Raw genomic sequence first — 18,845 nt, 5'->3', positions numbered from 1 at the left:
TGCGGGGCGTGCCCTCGTCCAAGATGGCCCCCTCGAGCGCACCCTCCAATCAAAACCCGCTTTCCGCCGCTTCGATTCGCCGCTCTCCCTTCCCCGACGCCCATGCGGCCATGCCGTTTGAGGGCAAGAGGCCGGCCGGTTACCGTTGACTTTTTTAAAAAATAAATAATAATAATAAGGGCCACTGAACATTTCCCGAGATGCCCCGCGAGGCCTTTCCTCCCCGTTCGACCCCCGGAAGAAAGAACCTGCGCGGCGGCGGCAGCGGCGGTTGTTGACAACATGGCGGCTGCCTCCTTTTCCGCCGTGTGGGGAGCGGGAGGCGGCGGCGGTTGCGGGAGGAGCAGGAGGAAGGCGCTGCCTCAGGAGCCCTGAGAGGGAGACGGGACCGCCCGGGCCTCCCTCTCCCGGCCCCCGCGCCGCCGCCGCCGCCACTATGTCCTTCTTCAAGAGGAAAGGTAAAAAATAATAATATAGAAGCCCGTTTGTGGCGGGGGGCGGGCGGGTTGGATGTGGTGTGAGGTGAAATGTGGGGGGGGGGTGTTGCCGGGAGGTCAAAGGGGCGGGGCGTCCTTTGGGGGGAGGGGGAGGGCCTGTGTGTCTTTCTGAAGGGGGGGACTTACTGTAGGGGGGGGGCTTTATTAAAAGAAAGCTTGTTTCAAGGGCGGTGGGGGTGCCTGTTCCTGAGGGAGAAGGGGAGTCCGGGTTAGTCCCCCGGGGGGGCTACGCAAAAGGGCGAAAAGGGGGGGCTGCCTTGTTGTGTGAGGAGGTGGGGGAGGGGGGTTTCGAAGGGGGGGCTCTTGAGGGTGAAGGGGTAGGTGGGTGATCCTGCTTTCTCTCTGTGTTTTGGGGGGGAGAGATACCCAACACGGTGCCCCCCAATGAAGTTGGGCCAGCATACCAGCAGCCAGCATGCCCAGTGGTTAGGGGTGGTAGAGACAGTGGTGGAGGGGGATTTCGAGGGGGGGCTTTTGAGGGTGAAGGGGTAGATGGGTGTTCCTGCTTTCTCTCTGTGTTGGGGGGCAGGGGTAGCCAACACGGTGCCCCCCAAATGATGTTGGGCCAGCATCCCAGCAGCCAGCATGCCCAATGGATAGGGGTGATAGCGAGGGTGGGGAGGGGTTTTCAGAAGAAGCTCGGGAGCTCTGAATATAGGCTGGGCCAGAAGCAGCGAAAGTTTGAGGCCTGATGGTTGTGGCAGAAGGGGGCAGCCGAAGGGGGCTGTCGGTGGGTGGGTGGTGGGGGTCTTAAGGGAATCTGGAGCGTGGAGAATAAAAGGCCACGTGGAAGGGATGAATAGGTTTAGGAACAAGCGCGGTGGTGAGTTCGTTGGAGGGTGGCTATTTTGGGGGACAGAATTAATGTAGCGATTGGGAATGGGTTCCAGGATGCTACATGGGACAGTGGAGTGGTCTGGGAGTATTGGGAGTGAATGATCGTAGTGGTTGGGTAGGGGATCTCTGCTGGACCCCTGTTATGGGGAATACAGTACAAAAACTGGGCAAGTGGGAGACTAGGTAGAGACGAGGTGTGTGTTTCGGGGTGATGGGTTGTCATACTTGTTAGTGTGTAAAAACAGAGGAAATAGCAGCCATGACAGTCAAAAGAGAGAGAACTAAGCTTCTGGGAAAAGGCATCTGAGAGTTTGAAATTCCCTCTGAATGAGCAGGACCCTTCAACTTCTGCCTTTATCACAAAGTCATTTGCAAACACGCCCAGTGCTATGTGCAGGGAGGGCTCACGTGAATGTCCTTGAGCACCTGGGTTTTCCTCTTGGCAGCGCCTGCCGTCTGCTTTTGCTGCAGTGCCCCTGGACCACCGAGGGGCTGGTGGGCTTGAACTATCTGCTGACTACTAGCCTTCTACTACTAGAATAATGAACAGCAGCCAAGCCTGAAAGAATTATATTCAATGAATCACGACAGCAAACAGCCATAAAACAAGGAGCAACTTTATGATTGCTTTTCCCTTAGGTAGAACCCATTCCTACAGATTTCATAGCCTGTAAGCTCAAAACCCAAGGCAGCAGATTTGACATAGCTGCATTTGTGTTGGGGAATGCAGCTTCTCTCTTGTTTTGAGGCATTCCTTGGTCTAATAATTTGGGTTTGCATGACTTGAATGGGTGATTCCTGATCTTCAAAGGCTTGGCTGTGAGCGCCCTACGACTAGCACAGCCTTCTCCTCACTTAGTGATATTTGCAATTGCATAAGTTTGCACTTCCAAGGCAAGAGATTTTTCAAAGTGATATGCACACCGCTAAAAATATTTTCATGTTCAATAGTGAGCCGTTAAACAAAAACAAGAAATTTGCAACGTTTGGGGGAATGTTTCCATATTACATAAAGTATATAGTGTAACTTGAGATGTAAAGGCCGGAGTCCTTTCTAGGGGAAATTTAGGGGACAGAGCTTCTACGGTTTGAGGCAGGGGATGTTGCTGACATATTGATGGTGAGGGCTTTCAGGGTTCTTGCTCTCTGCTGTTTGATCCTTCTTTTGCGAAGGGAATTTATGAACTGTTGCAGTGTATACATCGTGGTGGCTTTAAGGCCTTTAACCTGCTCTGGTCAGCTTGTGTGGGGTCACACACTCTCTAACAGGAAACATTTATGAGTCCATCTTCCTGAGTCAGGTTTTTACTAAATGCTTTTCATTCTTCAGCATCTTGTAGTGCGTTTCAGTCTTTAAAATATTGCTTTGCTTCACCAGCCATAGTGGTGGTGTCTGTTTGTGAATGGCCCTGGACATCATGGAGGAATGGTACAATGGAAATGTGATGTATACATTTTCATTTTTAAAAAATGAAGTTGCTGCTCATTAAGCATCTTTCATAGTTTGGAGAAAGAGAGAGGCAGGATAAAAAACAAATCTGATTCTAGGAATGTGGGACTAGCTCTCATATCCCCCCCCCCCAAAAAAAAAGAATAGGAGAAGCAATTATAGAACAAGGAAATAATAAAAATGTGCCTATTGCCATTTTCTGAATCGTGTTGATTAAATTGCAGGTCACATAATGAACAGTTCCTCTGTGCGTGTGTGTTTTAGAGTTAGACTTTTGTTGGGGATTGTTTCCCTGTTATAAAGCAGCAGTCCAACTGCTTTTGAAGTGTAAGGCTTTTTGTAAAAGTCAGCCTCTTGATACGCCCACTAACTTTCGGTACAATGGATTCGTTTAAAGTTGCCTTTTCCTTAACCACACAAACCCTGTACTGAAAACAGCTATTTTGTGACCTAGCCCAGCCTTGGGAGCTGCTCCCCAGTTCTGGAATTCCCACCCCTATAGGCTGTAACACAGCCTGTCCTTTCACCAGAGCTAACAAGCGAACAGGCTGGGCATTTCCTCCTGTCAAACCTCCTCCTCCCTTGGGTGTGAATTCACCATTTTTGCCATTTTACTGTATTGAAGGGTGGCAGTGGCATGGACATTAAGCAGGGTTCTTTAACTAGCTCAAGCTGTGATTAAATATGGTGCTGGGAAATGAGGGGAAGGAATTCATGGTTGCTCATCTTCCTGCACCAGACTCTGGAACTTTGCTAACTTCAAGTATTTTCCTGAAACACCACTGAGACCTTTTGTATCAGGTTTTGAGGAGTGAAGCAGTCCCGGGGTTCAGGTTAGCAGTGTGACATCTGTTCTACTTTTGGTCCCTGATAGTTAGGAATCCCAAAACAGACAGTATAAGGCTTGCACACCATATCTAGCCCACCAACAGGACTTTGCCCTTGACCGCTGGTCACTCGAAGACGCTCAAAGATGTTTCCTCCCCCTCCCCAAAGGGAGCAGTTTGGTGTCAGGGCACTTCCTTGCTTAGGTGCCTACTCTGACTCTACAAGATCTACAATATCTGCATAGCAATGTTTCCTTCCTTTAAACAGGGTTATCTCGCTGAACTTGAAAGCATTGCTGGGATCCTCAATAACAAAGGGGGCAACAGATTTGAGATGGACACAATCATGGGACCCACATGGTGGCAGCCACAGTTTCCCACCAGCAGGCCTCTCAAAAGCCTGAATACGTGCTGCAGAAAACCAAACACAAGGCATCCCAGGGACAAAACAAGTTTGCCTCGTGGGCAGCTGGCAATGGTGGCATCCCCAACTACCCTCCTCCACTCTTAGACACACTTCTTGACGCTGGCCAGGAGTTTCAATGCAGATCCACCTGCATTTTGGAGCCAAGATACCCTCTGAAAAGTATTATACCGGCTGGCCGGCCTTGGGATTGTCTTGCCTCAGAATGCCGGGGTATGGAAGGGGGGGTGCGCTTGACCGCGTCTCCATGTCAGAAGTTCCCTCCAGGTAGAAAACCACTATTTTGGGGAGTGCTCAGCTAGAGCCCTTCTTCTTATACTAGCTTGAATCAGGCATGGGCATTCTGTTTATGTAGGGAAACATACAACCATGTGACACCCCTTCTCACCCCTTTCCGAACACCCTCCAGTCAGCTGCTGCCCCCACCCCTGGTCTCTGAGCAGCGCCCCCCCTCGCCCCAAAGAGAGATGTCTCCTCACACTGCCCCACAGGGGCCTGGGAAGAGGATGCCCTCAGCCTTAGTGCCCCATGGAGACTGGCCCAAGGTGAACATGAGACCAGGACCGTACTCACCTTAGGAGGCAGCAGTGGGTGCTGCCGGGCCTACATGGTGGAAAGGCTCCCCTTCAGCACTGGGCACTCAGCTCCCAGGCAGGCCTTGCACACAGTAAGCGCAAGAAAGGCCAGCATGGTGCCTATCTGTCCACCTGCCTGCCCAGCCTCCCACTTGTCTGTCCATTCCTAATAGCAGGGGCTGGTGGTCTAGCTGGCTGGGCTCCCTCGCCCGCCTGCTTGCTTACTCTGAGGCTGCCTCAGCTTTTGGCAACCAGCACCCACTGGCCAGCTCCAGAGGCACCATTCACCTGGGGAGCTTATAGCTAGGGCTGCTGCAACAAAAAGCTATGCAAGCCTTTGGGAGGCAGAGACACGAGAGGGCATCAGAGAAGGGAGGGAAAGAAAGAGGACCAGAGGCCAATGTTGCTTGCAGCACCCCGGCAATCATTCAAGGCACCCCAGGGTGCCAAAGTACACTGTTTGAAAACCCCTTTTGTAAAGAAGGTGAATAAGTTGTGATACTTCCTTTTTTCTTTTTTTTTTAAAAAGTAATCTTTCAGGTCACCCAGACTTCCTCCTCTACAGGCTGAGAAACTCAGAGGACAATACAGGGTGGGGCAAAAAATCAGTGCTGCTCTGGCAGGTTGATAGTGACCATGTTATGCCACTTCCTTTCCTGGGCAGAGAAGCAGGAAGTTTTAAAGTTAAGATATAGCGAGAAGTTCCGTGTAAGGTTCATGTTACCCAAAATTGTCCTGAGCACACAGTTGTTTTACCTTTAGGAATGCATCAGCAGAGGAAAAGCGCTGGACAGTAACTACCAGGTACCATTTGGGGCTTTTCTGGAAACTTTGGAAGACAAAGAACAGGGTTGGCAAAATTCAAAACTGCGAGGCATTGTAGGGAGATGCCTTAGATCGAGGAGCTTTAAAAAAAGTTTGCTTTTCTTTTAATTTATATATGTGTCTATATTCTGCCCAGTAACAATGTTATCTGAGCAACTTACAGTAGCAATAAAAATTAAAATAGAAAGATCAACAGTAATACAATCGTAGATTTAAAATAAGTTTTTTAAAAAAGAGTTAAGTGATCTTTAAAAGGCCTTTTCCTGGTGCTGAAATGATTCCAAAACTGGCATCAGTTGAGCCTCTCCAGATAATTGGGTTTTGAAAAATGTAAACCAGCAGCCAGAAAGAAGTGACTGTGTGAAGTTTTGAACACCTGTATTCTGGAATAACTAAGGAAGCATGCGAACTGCCTGATGATTATGGAAGTGACGCTCAGTGAGCATTAAGAGGCCCAGTCCATTTGTTTTCCTATGTGCAAAAATGAGATTTTAAGTTGGGAAGTGATACAATTTTTGATTTTCACTACTACCCTATCTATAGCAGAAAATTGCTGAAAAACCCTGGAAAGTTGAATGGTTCTTCACTGATATTGTGTGGGCAGTAAAAGAAAAGACCACCTATTCTTTGTCTATCTAAGTATATCTATAAGCAGCCTTTGGTTTTCAGTATGATGTAATAGTGCTGTACTAAATCTAGTAGAAATTCTGCTGACTGCATTTTGGACGTCTGCAAGGAAGTGAGCCTTCAGATTACTTTCTGAATCAGTGGGAACTCTTATTAGCTCCGCAACCCTAGTGGCTTTAGGGACGCACCCAGGAAAGTTAAGCTTCCTATCTCATTTGGGACCAACGTGCCAACCCAGCTTTGCTAATAAATCCATGAAACTTGGTGGCCTGCAGAGAGGTTTAGATCCTTCCTGCTCCCACATGCCTATTGGATATGAACGGCATAAAAGGAGAGGGAGAAGAGAACACACGTTGCCAGCCTGGTCACCTGGAAGTAATTCCTACCCACCACAGGTAGCCAGGCTTGCAGACATTTTCTGCCTACAGCAGGCATTCATGCTACATGGAGATTTTGTAGAATGAGTGTCTGTGGCTACCTTGTGGTGGTTCGCAACAGTTCCCTGCCAGCGCCTTATTTGATGATTCTAAAAGATAGTGGGGTCATAGAGTGAACCCTTTCAAATTAATGGTCTTAACTTAGTTGGATGCCTCCTAGGTTTCCTTGCAGTACCATCTTTATTGTGTTGAAATGTAACTGACCTCTGTGTTCCTGCTTAGTAATTCCCTCGTGCGTGAGGCTGGTGCTGATAACAGAAATATTCAGGTGTAACCAGAAACGCAGGCAAGCTAAGTTGGTGACGTAAGTGAAGTTTGTGTTCCCAGCACCAAGTTAGCAGTTAGAAGGAAGTTACATGGAAGCATCTCCAGAGGGGAAGCAAGGAAGAAAGCCAGTGTGGAATAGTAATCGGGATGTGGGAGGACCCGAGTTTGAATCCTTACGCATCCATGGCACTTACTAGGTGATGTTGGGTAGTTACTGTCTTAACAACCTTTGCAGGGTTGTTTTGAAGACAGAAAAGCGGGAGGGAAACCATGTGAGGTTTATTGTTGGTTTGGCTGTTTGCTTATAACCAATCTTGCCTTGGGCAAGATAAAGTGGCTAACAAATTTAATGAACGAATGAATAAATAATCAATAATGTAAGCTACCATTGGAGCAGGATGCAGATGGAATAAATGCACACTTGACTGAGTTGTTTCAAGCAGTTATTGGAAGAAACAGCCCACGGAAATCAAGGAAGGTGGGGAGCTGAGCGCATGTTCTGGATGAAAGTTCAGGGCCTTGGCAAGTCCATTTAGAAAAGGGGCTGCAATGTTTAGGTCACAGTCACGAACCTACCAGAACCCTCTGATCATCTTCAGAGGCCTTTCTCTAGATGCTCTTGTGAGGAGGTTCAGAGGGTGGTGACAAAAAGCAGGACTTATTCCCATCTGTGGAACGCTCTCCCCTGTGAGGTCTGCCTCGTATTTCCATTGAGAGATTTTTGGCACCAGGCAAATAAATGCTTGCCTATTTTCCAAGGCTTTTGACGGACAGAGATAATGTTGTGCGCTGTTCTTTATTTGTCTGTGCATTATATGTGTAAATATAATATGAACTGTAGGTGTTTTGTATGAATTCTTTTAATGGGATGGTGTGTTTATGTTCCTAAATGTGTTGTAAGTCACTCGGAGATGGTTGGGTAACAAGTGACTAACAAGTCTGATAAGTGATAATTAATGCATTTGCTTTGCATGAAGAAGATTCTGAATACCATTTCCAGTATGTCCAGTTTAAGCCGGGAAAGACTCCTCTGCCTGAGACCCTGGAGAGCCACTGCCATTCAGTGCAGACAGTGCTGTGCTAAGTAGGCCAGTGATCCAACTCAGTATAAAGCAACCCCCTCCCTCCTCTTTCATCCTCACAACAGCCCTGTGAGGTTAGTCAGGCTGAGAGAGAAAATGACCTGCCCAAGGTCACCCAGTGAGCTTCATGGCTTAGTGAGGATTTGAACCCAGGTCTTAAACACTACATCACACTGGTTCTCCTGGTGTTTGTTTCAGATCACCCTTTGAAGGCAATCTGAAACAACCACTGCAATTAAAGGAAGGTGCTCTGAATGGCACCTAGTTCAAACTTGGCTTGAGTGGCGGTAAATGTTTTGAATTTCATGCATACTTGCAAAATCTATTCCCTAGATCTGCCTCCTCCTTTAAGCCGGCTGTACAAGTCTGCACTTACCAATGAATTATGCAAAGCCCTGTGAAAGCGCTGCATTTCATACAGCAAGGATGCGCCTGTCAGCCTTGCTTGTCCTCTTTCGGCGGGAGGTTGCAGCTCACCAAACTGGGCCACTGAGAGTCAAGAGAGTGAGTAAGCTGCCTGCTAGATGAACAAGCATTCCAGTTATTTTAACAAGTGGAATTCACAAGATAGTGTGGAGGTGTAAATGCACCAAGGCCAGAGAGGCTTTTTACGTATTTCCTGTGATGCCACTGATTGCCAGGGGCCAAGCGTGATATTTTCAGTGCATAAAGTCTGGAAGATATTTCCAAATAACCACAATGTACATTTCTGAGGCCAACTGATCAAACCGAATGTTTAGGGCAACAACTCCCTTCAGCCCCAGCCAAGCCGATGGGAGTTATAGTTCAAAACATCTGGAGGGCACCAGCTTAGGGGAGGCGAGCCTACAAAGGAGTCTGCGGGATTCACAAGTATGCTTATTCCTTCACTTAAAGAATTCAGCCTGGTAAGAGATTACCATACTGCTGAAATACCCACACTCAAAATGGGTCTGCCAGTGAAAACTGCAGGCCTGTATCAAGTTATTTCCCTTCCCCTCGCAACACGAGGCTCACCAACAGTCCCTTTCTGCAGTGTTCGAAACTCCCATTGTTCTAGGCACATTTTGTGACAGGGAATTTCATTAGCGCGAACAGTTTCTGAGCTCTGGGTACAGTACTGCGCCTAAGATTTCAGATTAAAACTGCAGAGTGGAAGGAAAGGAAGACCTTTTGCTGCCTCTCCACTTCCAGCTGCTCTCTGAAGACTGGAGAAGAGGCCCTCTTAAGAATATTAGGGGGGTGGGCTAGGACTAGACCATGTGAAAAATGAACATAATATTTTATCTGCAGTTCATTCATTTTCAGCTTTGTATTCTTGTTATAAAAAAGCATGCCTACACATTCCGTTGTTGTTCCCATAACCTCGGTTTAAAGTGTCATTTAGCTCCCAGCTTTCATATCTCAGTTTCTAACACGGTTTGTCAGGTAGCCTGTGGTGATTATCAGACCCCTCCAGGTAACTAGGCAGAGTTGTGTCTCTAGAGCTACAAATGGCTAACAATGTGTGCCTGCAGTCAGGCAGCTAGTAAGAACCAGCAAAGGCCGGTGACTTTTGCCAACTTATGTAATACACATACATACCATATTTTGGTGTTTTTTCCTGTGTAGCTTCCTTTCTCCTGCTTCTGTGGGAAACGCATGGCTACGACATTGCTGAAGCATGCGTGAATTGGGGCTCTGTGTCAGAGCATCTGTTTTGCACGCGGAAGGTCCCAGGTTCAGTTCCCAGCATCTCCAGATACAGCTGGGAGAGATTCCCTGCCTGAAATCATGGGTAGCTGCTGCCAGTCAGTGTAGATGATAATGAGCTAGATGGACCAAAGGTCTGACTCAGGATAAGTCAGCTTCCTATGTTATGGGGAGGGAAGAGAGTACCTGTTAGCCCTGCGTCAAGCACAACAGCCTTCCTCCTTTTGAGTCCAAATGGCAAGAAAGTGTCTGTTGTTGTTGTTTAGTCGTGTCCGCCTCTTCGTGACCCCCTGGACCAGAGCACGCCAGGCACTCCTGTCTTCCACTGCCTCCTGCAGTTTGGTCAAACTCATGCTGGTAGCTTCGAGAATACTGTCCAACCATCTCGTCCTCTGTCGTCCCCTTCTCCTTGTGCCCTCCATCTTTCCCAACATCAGGGTCTTTTCCAGGGAGTCTTCTCTTCTCATGAGGTGGCCAAAGTACTGGAGCCTCAGCTTCAGGATCTGTCCTTCCAGTGAGCACTCAGGGCTGATTTCCTTCAGAATGGAGAGGTTGGATCTTCTTGCAGTCCATGGGACTCTCAAGAGTCTCCTTCAGCACCAGAATTCAAAAGCATCAATTCTTTAGCGATCAGCCTTCTTGATCGTCCAGCTCTCACTTCCATACATCACTACTGGGAAAACCATAGCTTTAACTATACGGACCTTTGTCTGTACCGGTTTATAAAATGAACAAGTGAGTGCTTCAGGGGGTCTTGTAAAAATTAGCAAATTTCCTGTGGTGAACTTTAACTAGAGAGCCAGTCTTGTTAAATCATTGCCTGAGAAATCCTTGCGCTTCTCAGATTGTGTGTGGATGAGCTTACTTCTCCTATCTTAAAGCCTCCTCTTTCGGACCAAGGCTCAGATTTGATGTATTAAAGATTAAGTTATTAAACTTCTGAAGGATACCTCCTTTCTGCCGCCAAATAAGGCAGCAGCAAATATTTTCGTTTGGCTAATTAGTGTAACTCTTCCTTTTGAGGCAATTATCTATCTATCCTGTTTTCACATTGTTTGGCTAGTGCCTATTTTCCGTGGAGGCAATTATCACCAGCCGCTCTGCAAAACATCGCTTCAGTATCGCTAGCAGTGCTCCATTCATCTGAGAAGCACATGCATTGAAATGTTCAAAGAACAAAGTGGTGTGTGTTGAAGGAGAGAGTAGACAGATGCTGTTGATGTATCCAAGAACAGGAGCTGCTGAGTGGCAAGGAGAAGGAGCTGCAATTTGGCACATCTGTGTCGTGACGAAAGGGAGATCTGAAGTTGACAGGTGGCAGCACACAAGCCCTTATTCTTCCAGATCCCACTCTCTCCCCATAATTTGTGCCTGCCTTGCAGGGCTGTTGTAAGGATAATGGAGAAAATGTTCTTGAAGCATTTCAGACGTTTGAATTCTGCTTATACACTGGTATAATCTCAGGACAGTAACTGTTTTATTTTTTTCTCCCTCCCTGCTCCCTCAGTTATTTAATGGTGGGGGGAAAGATGATGATCTTCTCGTTGTAAGACAATTGAAAAATATAAACGAATAAACAATTAAAAACCAACAACTTTTACACCTGTAAAATCGGTTTCAAATACAATACAGATATGAAATGTGATACAAATCTCCACTTAAAGGCTTGTTGAAAGAGGAAAGCTGTAGTAAAACAGGGCACATTTCTAAATAAGGGTAGGCCAGACCGCTGATGGGAGTTGTCCAAAACATGGGTGGGGGTACCACAAAAGACTGGAGTTGGGCTCTTTACTATCTGCTTTTATTTAGTATAGTCAAACTTCGGCTCCCGAACGCCTCCGTTTTGGAACGTTTCGGTTCCTGAACGCCGAAAACCTGCAAGTAACTGCTCCAGTTTTCAACTGATTTTCAGAAGACGAATGGCTTCCAGGGAGTTTTTCTTTTTTCTTTTTTCTCCATTGATTTTGCTGATTGCCCTTTGATCCTCAGTTGTTGAATGTTTTGGAAGTCGGACGGTCTTCCGGAACAGATTACGTTTGACAACCAAGGTTTGACTGTATTGAATCTAGGAAGGGACCAAAAGGCCATTGATTCCAGCCTTCTACCAGGAGGACCGCCCACCTCCCAGGTTAATATGCACAATCCGGACCAGGCTTTCCTGAGCAGGTACTCTTTGGATGCTGCTGAACTCCCCATTCCCATCAGGCCCAGCCAGCATGGTCATAGACAAGGATGATGGGAGTTGGAAATCCAGCAACATCTGGAGGTCCCCAACCTAGGACCTTGTGCACTCAGACAATGCTTGACTAAATGACCCAGTGCCTTGACACATTCTGGGACAGCTTGGAAGACTCGGCATCCTTCCCCAAAGGGCAGACTTGACTTTTCTGCAAAAGCGACTGGGCCTCACGGCATGTTCTTTTTGTCTTGCAGTGAAGGGCAAAGAGCACGAGAAGGTAACCGAAGTGAAAGCAATTAAAGGTAAGTGCCCGTTTCTCGAATTTCTGAAGAGGAGGAAGGGTGATGTCAACTAGGCCCGGTCAACTAGATCACTGGGTCTAGAGGGGTATCCAGGTTAGTTTATTGCAGGGGGGTAAAGACAGGGAGTTTTATATGGAAATAGCCTTTATCTTTCTTTATGTAACCAAATTTATATACTACTTAACGGGGGGAAATCTCTTTCAGTAGTTTACATGAAGTAGTATAAAATATAAGAAAATACTAATAACACCAACAGACTTTCAAAGCAAGTAGACATAATAAGATGTTCAAAATAGAGAGAGAACCTACCGAGTTTAAGACCAAGTAGGCACAATCAGTTCCATGTCTTGGAAATAGTGAAGGCACCCACCTGATCTTAGCAAGAGGGTTATATGGCAGGGGTGGCCTGCCTCTCTCCCTTGAGGTCACCCAATCCCCCAAGCTAGCCTTCCCCTCTGTGCAGTTTGAACTGTACTTCCCATCAGCCCCAGCCAACATGGTAGTCTGATGCTGACGGGAGCAGTGGTCCAAAAGATCTGGCAGGCAGCACGCTGAGTTGCCTGAGCGCCAGAAGAGTGTGCTGCCATGCAAACAAACTTGAATGGGCAGACTCTACAGTAAATTTTGCACTAAGACTTCCCTGGCTCTGGATCCAGGCCTTGTGCCAGCACCCCCAAGCATTGGCGAGCGCCCTCCAGGACTGACATCTTTCCTACCTGCATAGAACACAAGACATAAATATCGACATCTATATTCTGTGTCCCTTTTCATCTCTTTTGATCCTGTAATAAAAAAATATGGAGCATTCTTATTCCTCGGAATTTACAAGTGTGTAGCAATGGGCAATCTTCTTACTGCAAAAGCTGAATGACCTTTGTAAATTGCTTCAGGACTGGATTCAGGTCCCCAGTAGACTACCCTGAATAAATGCCTCAGAAATTCCTATTCCCCTCCCTCTTGGCACAGTGTTTGCAGAATCAGGACCCATTGCAGTGCCAAACAGTGTTCAGCAAGAAGGCTCCTTTGCCCGGCTTCTCAAATCACAGTGGAACTTAAAGCTCTTCCCGCTCTCTGGTACCGAAAATTCCCGTCGTTTTGTGTTTAGTCAGCACTGAGTTCCTTCAAAATGCTGGTAATCCTCAAAGATTAGGAGGATTAGCCTTAATTGGGTACCCTAAGCCCCGTTATCCGGGGTCTCTTTCTATTTTTCAGTGATTCTGTGTCATCAGCACAGCCTTTTTACTGCTTTCCGCAAGCAATCTGTGTGTTGGTGTGTGTGTTTGTTGCTTTTGCTGTCAGGGACAGGAGGGTAGAGCTGAGCCGAACAGTATTTTCTCTGCTTCTGTTGCTTATCTTTGTCAAATTGGCACAACCTTAATGTGCTCCCCTTCTGCCTGTTAAAACATTCCAGTTGCCTTACTGATTTCACTCTCTGTCTTAAGTTTAACTACAGGAGGGGTTGGGAGCATTTTGCAGCCCGAGGGCCGCATTTTCTTCTGCTCTTGTGTTCCAGGGTCCGCATGCTGGTCAGGTGGTGCCAGAGGCAAAAGTGGGCAGAGCAACAAAATAAATTAGGAGCTTTGTACAGTAGGCTAGTTTCTGCACACACTCAGAACACCCCTTTCTCTCTCTCTCCTCCATCCAAGCAAGCAAAGAAGCATTTTCAGAGTGGAAGGACACTCTGTCTCAGTCAGGCAAAAGCACCCAAGAAGGGTGCAAAGGAGGGCGAGTCTCACGGGCCGCATTTGGTCCCTGGGCCTCATTTCCTCCACTCCTGAAGGTCCTTGTGACTTGCGTCAGGGCATGTTTACAGTGGGTTCTTTGGCACCTGACTCCCACCTGACCCCTGAGGTGGCTGGCTTGCTTATATGCTCATTATCTAAAGCATTTTATTGTACTTTGCATCAAAGTCAGCCATTCCTGCATTAAACAATTACCGTATTTTTTGCTCTATAAGACTCACTTTTCCCCTCCTAAAAAGTAAGAGGGAATGTGTGTGCGTCTTATGGAGCGAATGCAGGCTGCGCAGCTATCCCAGAAGCCAGAACAGCAAGAGGGATTGCTGCTTTCACTGTGCAGCAATCCCTCTTGCTGTTCTGGCTTCTGAGATTCAGAATATTTTTTTTCTTGTTTTCCTCCTCCAAAAATTAGGTGCGTCTTGTGGTCTGGTGCGTCTTATGGAGCGAAAAATACGGCTATGTGCATTGCAGTCTGACTCAAGAAGCACTTCTTCTGTGCATTGAAGAAACTGGTTTCCTTACCCAAGTAGCATTTGCTCAAACCAGGCTGCCCAGAATTTTTTGGGTCCAGCTCTCATTAGTCCTCTCCAGCACAACCATAGTTATGGGATGATGGGAGTTGGACTCAATATCTGGAGGGCTACAGGTTCCCCCTCTCTACGTGGACGTAGTTTGGGGTGGGCTCTTGGCTCAGTGCTGAACAAGGTGTCCTTTCTGGTGGGGTACATGGCCAAAAACCCCCAGCAACCCAGTGCCTTCCTTTTCCTCCCCTTTTCCTTCCTCTTCCAGCTGCAGTGCCAGTACATTCCCCGCAGAGAAGCACCCGGAACCATGCCTTGCTGGAGGCCGCCGGACCAAGCCATGTGGCCATCAACGCCATCTCTGCTAACATGGAGTCCTCGAGCAGCCGCACAGCGGCTCTTAAAAAGCAGCCCAGCCACATGGAGGCTGCGCACTTTGGAGACCTTGGTAAGCCGTGGCTTCTTCCTTGGTGGACATATGGAGAGCACCCTCTCTATTTAAATCTCCCTTTGTGTAGAGATTTTCAAAAGGGTTACATAACAAATCTGAAGAATCATGGACTGTGCAGACTGTTTATGCTAGCCAGATTTAATATGTTTCCCTCGATGATAGTAAGAGGAAGATATTTAGCTCTCCCGGAAACAGAGTGTGTCTGCAAATGTGGTAGGCAGGAACCTGATACGTTGGAGCATATTTTCTTTTCTCGTGATTTTGGCATCTATGCCAGAAGACAATTGTTAGAGGCCTTACAATCTAACAGGCTCGGTTCTATGCTGCCAGCGGTTCAGGACCTGCTCTCGGACAGGAATGAGCAAATCACTTTCATAGTGGCTAAATTTCCGAGTGCTGTCCATGTGGAAAGACTGGGCCATTATAGAGAGATTTAGTGGTTCTTGAATGGTCGGTGATGTGGTAGTGTTACACTGTTTTATTTATGCAAATTGTTATGTTGAATTCCTATTTTCCACAATCTGTATATGGTGTTTGATTTATAATGTGTGGTTTGCTATGGCTAATAAAGGATTGATTGATTGATCTGGAGAGCAGGGGCACCTTTCCTTGGTGTGAATGGGGAACTTGTGGCTTTTCACATGTTCTCAGGCTGCCATCTCTCATCAGCCGCAGCCCCAATGCTCAGGGATGGCAGAGTTGTACAGTTCCAGCCGTTCCAGCTGTAGGTGGTTGATTTGGCTGCAATTGCCAAGGGCTAAGGATGCACTGGTCTAGGTTCTTTTTCAAAGCTACGCCATCAGGGATGAGCAAGGAAATCTTAAGTGGCCTTTTCCTCCTTAAGATGAGTATAAGGTCCATTCACTTGTAGATTTATCTCGCCTTCCCCTGCTGTGTCGCAAAAGGAACCTATAGGGAGGTTTTTGTAGTATTACAGTGGTGCCCCGCAAGACGAATGCCTCGCAAGACGGAAAACACGCTAGACGAAAGAGTTTTCCATTTTGGAGGTGCTTCGCAAAACGAATTTCCTATGGGCTTGCTTCTCAAGACGACAATGTCTTGCGAGTTCCTGCTGGTTTTTTTTCCTTCCCCCCTTTTTTCTAAGCTGCTAAGCCGCTTATCAGCTGATCAGATCAGCAGATAAACCGCTAAAAGCCGCTAATAGCGCTAATCCGCTAATCCGTCAATGGGCTTGCTTCGCAAGACGAAAAAAACGCTAGACGAAGAGAATCACAGAACGGATTCTTTTCTTGCGAGGCACCACTGTACTTAGTTAAGGAAGATTTAAATTTAAATGCCTTAATGGTGTGACCTCGGCATCAATAGATTAGTCAGTTGATTATTTTTTTTAAAAAAAAAGGTGCCCTGATTAATTAATTGGACAGATTCTTTAAAAACAAATTATACCGTGTTACCACAAATACCTCCAAAATCTGCAAATGGCAGCCTCTATTTCAGAAGGGACCTTTCCCTATCTCTCACATGCACAGAGAGAGAAAGAGGGGGACTTATTTTTTGCTTACTGTTTTTACTCAGATGCCAATTTGGTCAATTGATTAAAAGACACTTAAGCCGATTAATTGTACACATTTTGGTTATTTGGCAGTGATGGCCCTAAGTCCTCATTTTACATCAGGCGGTGTGTCAACTAAAAAGACAAACCACATGGCAGACTGAAGTGGTTTTATTTGTAAGCAAGAAGCAACAGGGGCCGGTGGCTCTGTTGCAGACTGCAAGGAGCTGCCCTCTAACTCTGCAAAGCAGCCTTTGCCAACATGGTGCCCTCCAGCAGCCGCCCTGGCTGGGGCTAATGGAAGTTGTGGTTCAAATCATCCGCAGGTTGTGGTGAGACTTGATGTAAAGCAGCCCTGCACAGTGATGGTCCGATACAGTGGTGCCCCGCAGGACGAATGCCTCGCAAGACGGAAAACTCGCTAGACGAAAGGGTTTTCCGTTTTGGAGGTGCTTCGCAAAACGAATTTCCTATGGGCTTGCTTCGCAAGACGACAATGTCTTGCGAGTTCCTGCTGGTTTTTTTCCCCCTCCCCCCCTTTTCTAAGCCGCTAAGCTGCTTATCAGCTCATCCGATCAGCAGATAAGCCGCTAAAAGCCGCTAATAGTGCTAATCCGCTAATCTGTCAATGGGCTTGCTTCGCAAGAAGAAAAAAACGCTAGACGAAGAGAATCACAGAACGGATTCTTTTCGCCTTGCGAGGCACCACTCTATCTGTTATACAAATGACTTGGGCTCCCAAACACCTGAAAGACCACCACCTTCCCTACAGCCCCTGCCAGGTGCCAAGATCAACAGAGGGGGTCCTCTTGGTCGTTCTATCACCCTCTGAAGCTGCGGGGGGAGCTGCCAGAGGGCCTCCTTTTATGACACGTGAGGTGTTTATTCTTAGCACCCACCTTCCTTTTATGATTGTAGGTTGTTTTAAACTGTTGCAATATTGTCTTTTAATGTTGTCACCCACCCTGGGACATTAGGATGAAGGGTAGATAATAAATTACAATAAATAATGATACATTTTTTTAATACCCCACCCTTCCCGGTTCAGAAAACCAGGCTCAGGGCAGCTAACAACAAATTTAAAACACTTAATTGATGCAACAAAAAACAGCATAAAATACAGTATAAATCGTGAATAGCAATAAATTTAAAAATCAATTTAGGGGGGAAATCCAGCCAATAAACATTAGATGATCACCAGGGCTAGCTGGCTAAGTTAGTCCTATTTGGTCCAGCGAGGAGACCAGGGGAGAATTAGCTGTGGGATCCCAGAGCAGGTAATCTTCATAAAAAGGGGAGAGGGAGGGAAGGAAAGGGAATAAAAGATCAGGCTAAGTTCAAGTTGAAAGCCAGGTGGAATAGCTCTGTCTTACAGGCCCTGTGGAAGGAGGTTAAATCCTGCAGGGTCTCATGGGACAGAGCATTCCACCAGGTCGGAGCCATCACTGAGAAGGCCCTGGCCCTGGTGGAGGATAGTCTGACTTCCTTAGGGCCTGGGACCTCTAAACTATGATTATTCATGGACCTTAAGTCTTCCCCCCCCCCACCCAGCCTCTGACCTAGAAGCATCTTTCTTTTCTATTCTCCCCCCCCCCCCCGCCTGCCTCTCCTTTAGGCCGATCCTGTCTGGATTATCAGGCTCAAGAGACCAAATCCAGCCTTTCCAAGACGCTTGAGCAAGTCCTCCGGGATGCCGTCGGCCTCCCCTACTTCATCCAGTTCATGGAGCTGCGCCGCATGGAGCACCTGGTCCGCTTCTGGCTGGAGGCGGAGAGCTTCCACTCCACCACGTGGTCCCGCATCAGAGCACACAGCCTGAACACCGTCAAGCACAGCTCCTTGGCTGAGCCGGTCTCCCCTTCCTCCAAGCAGCTGGAGAACGCAGCGTCGCCATCGTCTTCCTCCGAGTTGCTCAGCAGGCGCCTGGAGGACTGCGGTCCGGCCCAGCCCTCGCCTGGCAGGCTGCCGGCCACCGAACTGAACGGCCAGGCGCTGAGCCTTCAGAACCGTTTACTGCTTTGCCAAGGTGCTGCTGCTGCTGGCAAGGCCCGTCTGGGGCTTGGGGGGTCCGGAGCAGAGGACTGTCCTGCTCCAGAGGAACCTCAAGACCCTTCCAAAGTCTCCGTATCCAATAGAAACAGTCCCTCCTTTGCACTAAAGGACTTGTCAGGAAAACTCATGAAAAGTAAGTGCTTCCTGGCCCTGAATGCCAGTATATCTTCTGAATCTGTACACACCTTGTTCAGGGTGCAGAAATACCTAGCCACTGTCCTGCTGGGAAATGATAGTGACGCTGTATGGAAGGAAAGCTGCTAAGCTGAGGAGTTCTTGCTTTGATTTTTTTCCTCTTCCTTCCCCACCCCCTTTTCCTTTTGTGCCAGGTCTTTTTAAGATTGTACGCTGGGGACTGCATTATTTTTCATTGGCCTGGGAGCTGCTCTGGGAGCCTTTCTAACTAAAGAGTGGGAGGCATAAATGCTTTGAAATAATAATAATAATAATAATAATAATAATAATAAATTATTATTTATACCCCGCCCATCTGGCTGGGTTTCCCCAGCCACTCTGGGCAGCTTCCAACAAAATATTAAAATACAATAGTCCTTCAGGTATTAAAAGCT

The 18,845-nt window shown here is 47.3% G+C and overlaps 1 protein-coding gene across 1 annotated transcript in view; it reads left to right on the top strand.

Moving 5' to 3' along the window:
- Positions 1-205: 205 nt before the first annotated feature.
- Positions 206-18,845, top strand: part of AKAP10 (A-kinase anchoring protein 10) — a 31,184-nt gene continuing 12,544 nt past the window's right edge. The window contains exons 1-4 of the mRNA XM_081172071.1: positions 206-458; positions 11,953-12,000; positions 14,529-14,708; positions 17,840-18,409. Coding sequence (XP_081028197.1) covers positions 437-458; positions 11,953-12,000; positions 14,529-14,708; positions 17,840-18,409 — 820 coding nt within the window. The 5' untranslated portion in view covers positions 206-436. The remainder of the gene's footprint in view (positions 459-11,952; positions 12,001-14,528; positions 14,709-17,839; positions 18,410-18,845) is intronic.

Source organism: Podarcis bocagei (genome assembly GCF_964188305.1).
Source record: "Podarcis bocagei genome assembly, chromosome: 15".
Taxonomy (NCBI): Eukaryota; Metazoa; Chordata; class Lepidosauria; order Squamata; family Lacertidae; genus Podarcis; species Podarcis bocagei.
Note: the sequence above shows the minus strand (reverse complement) of the source record. Positions and strands in the feature narration are given on the sequence as shown.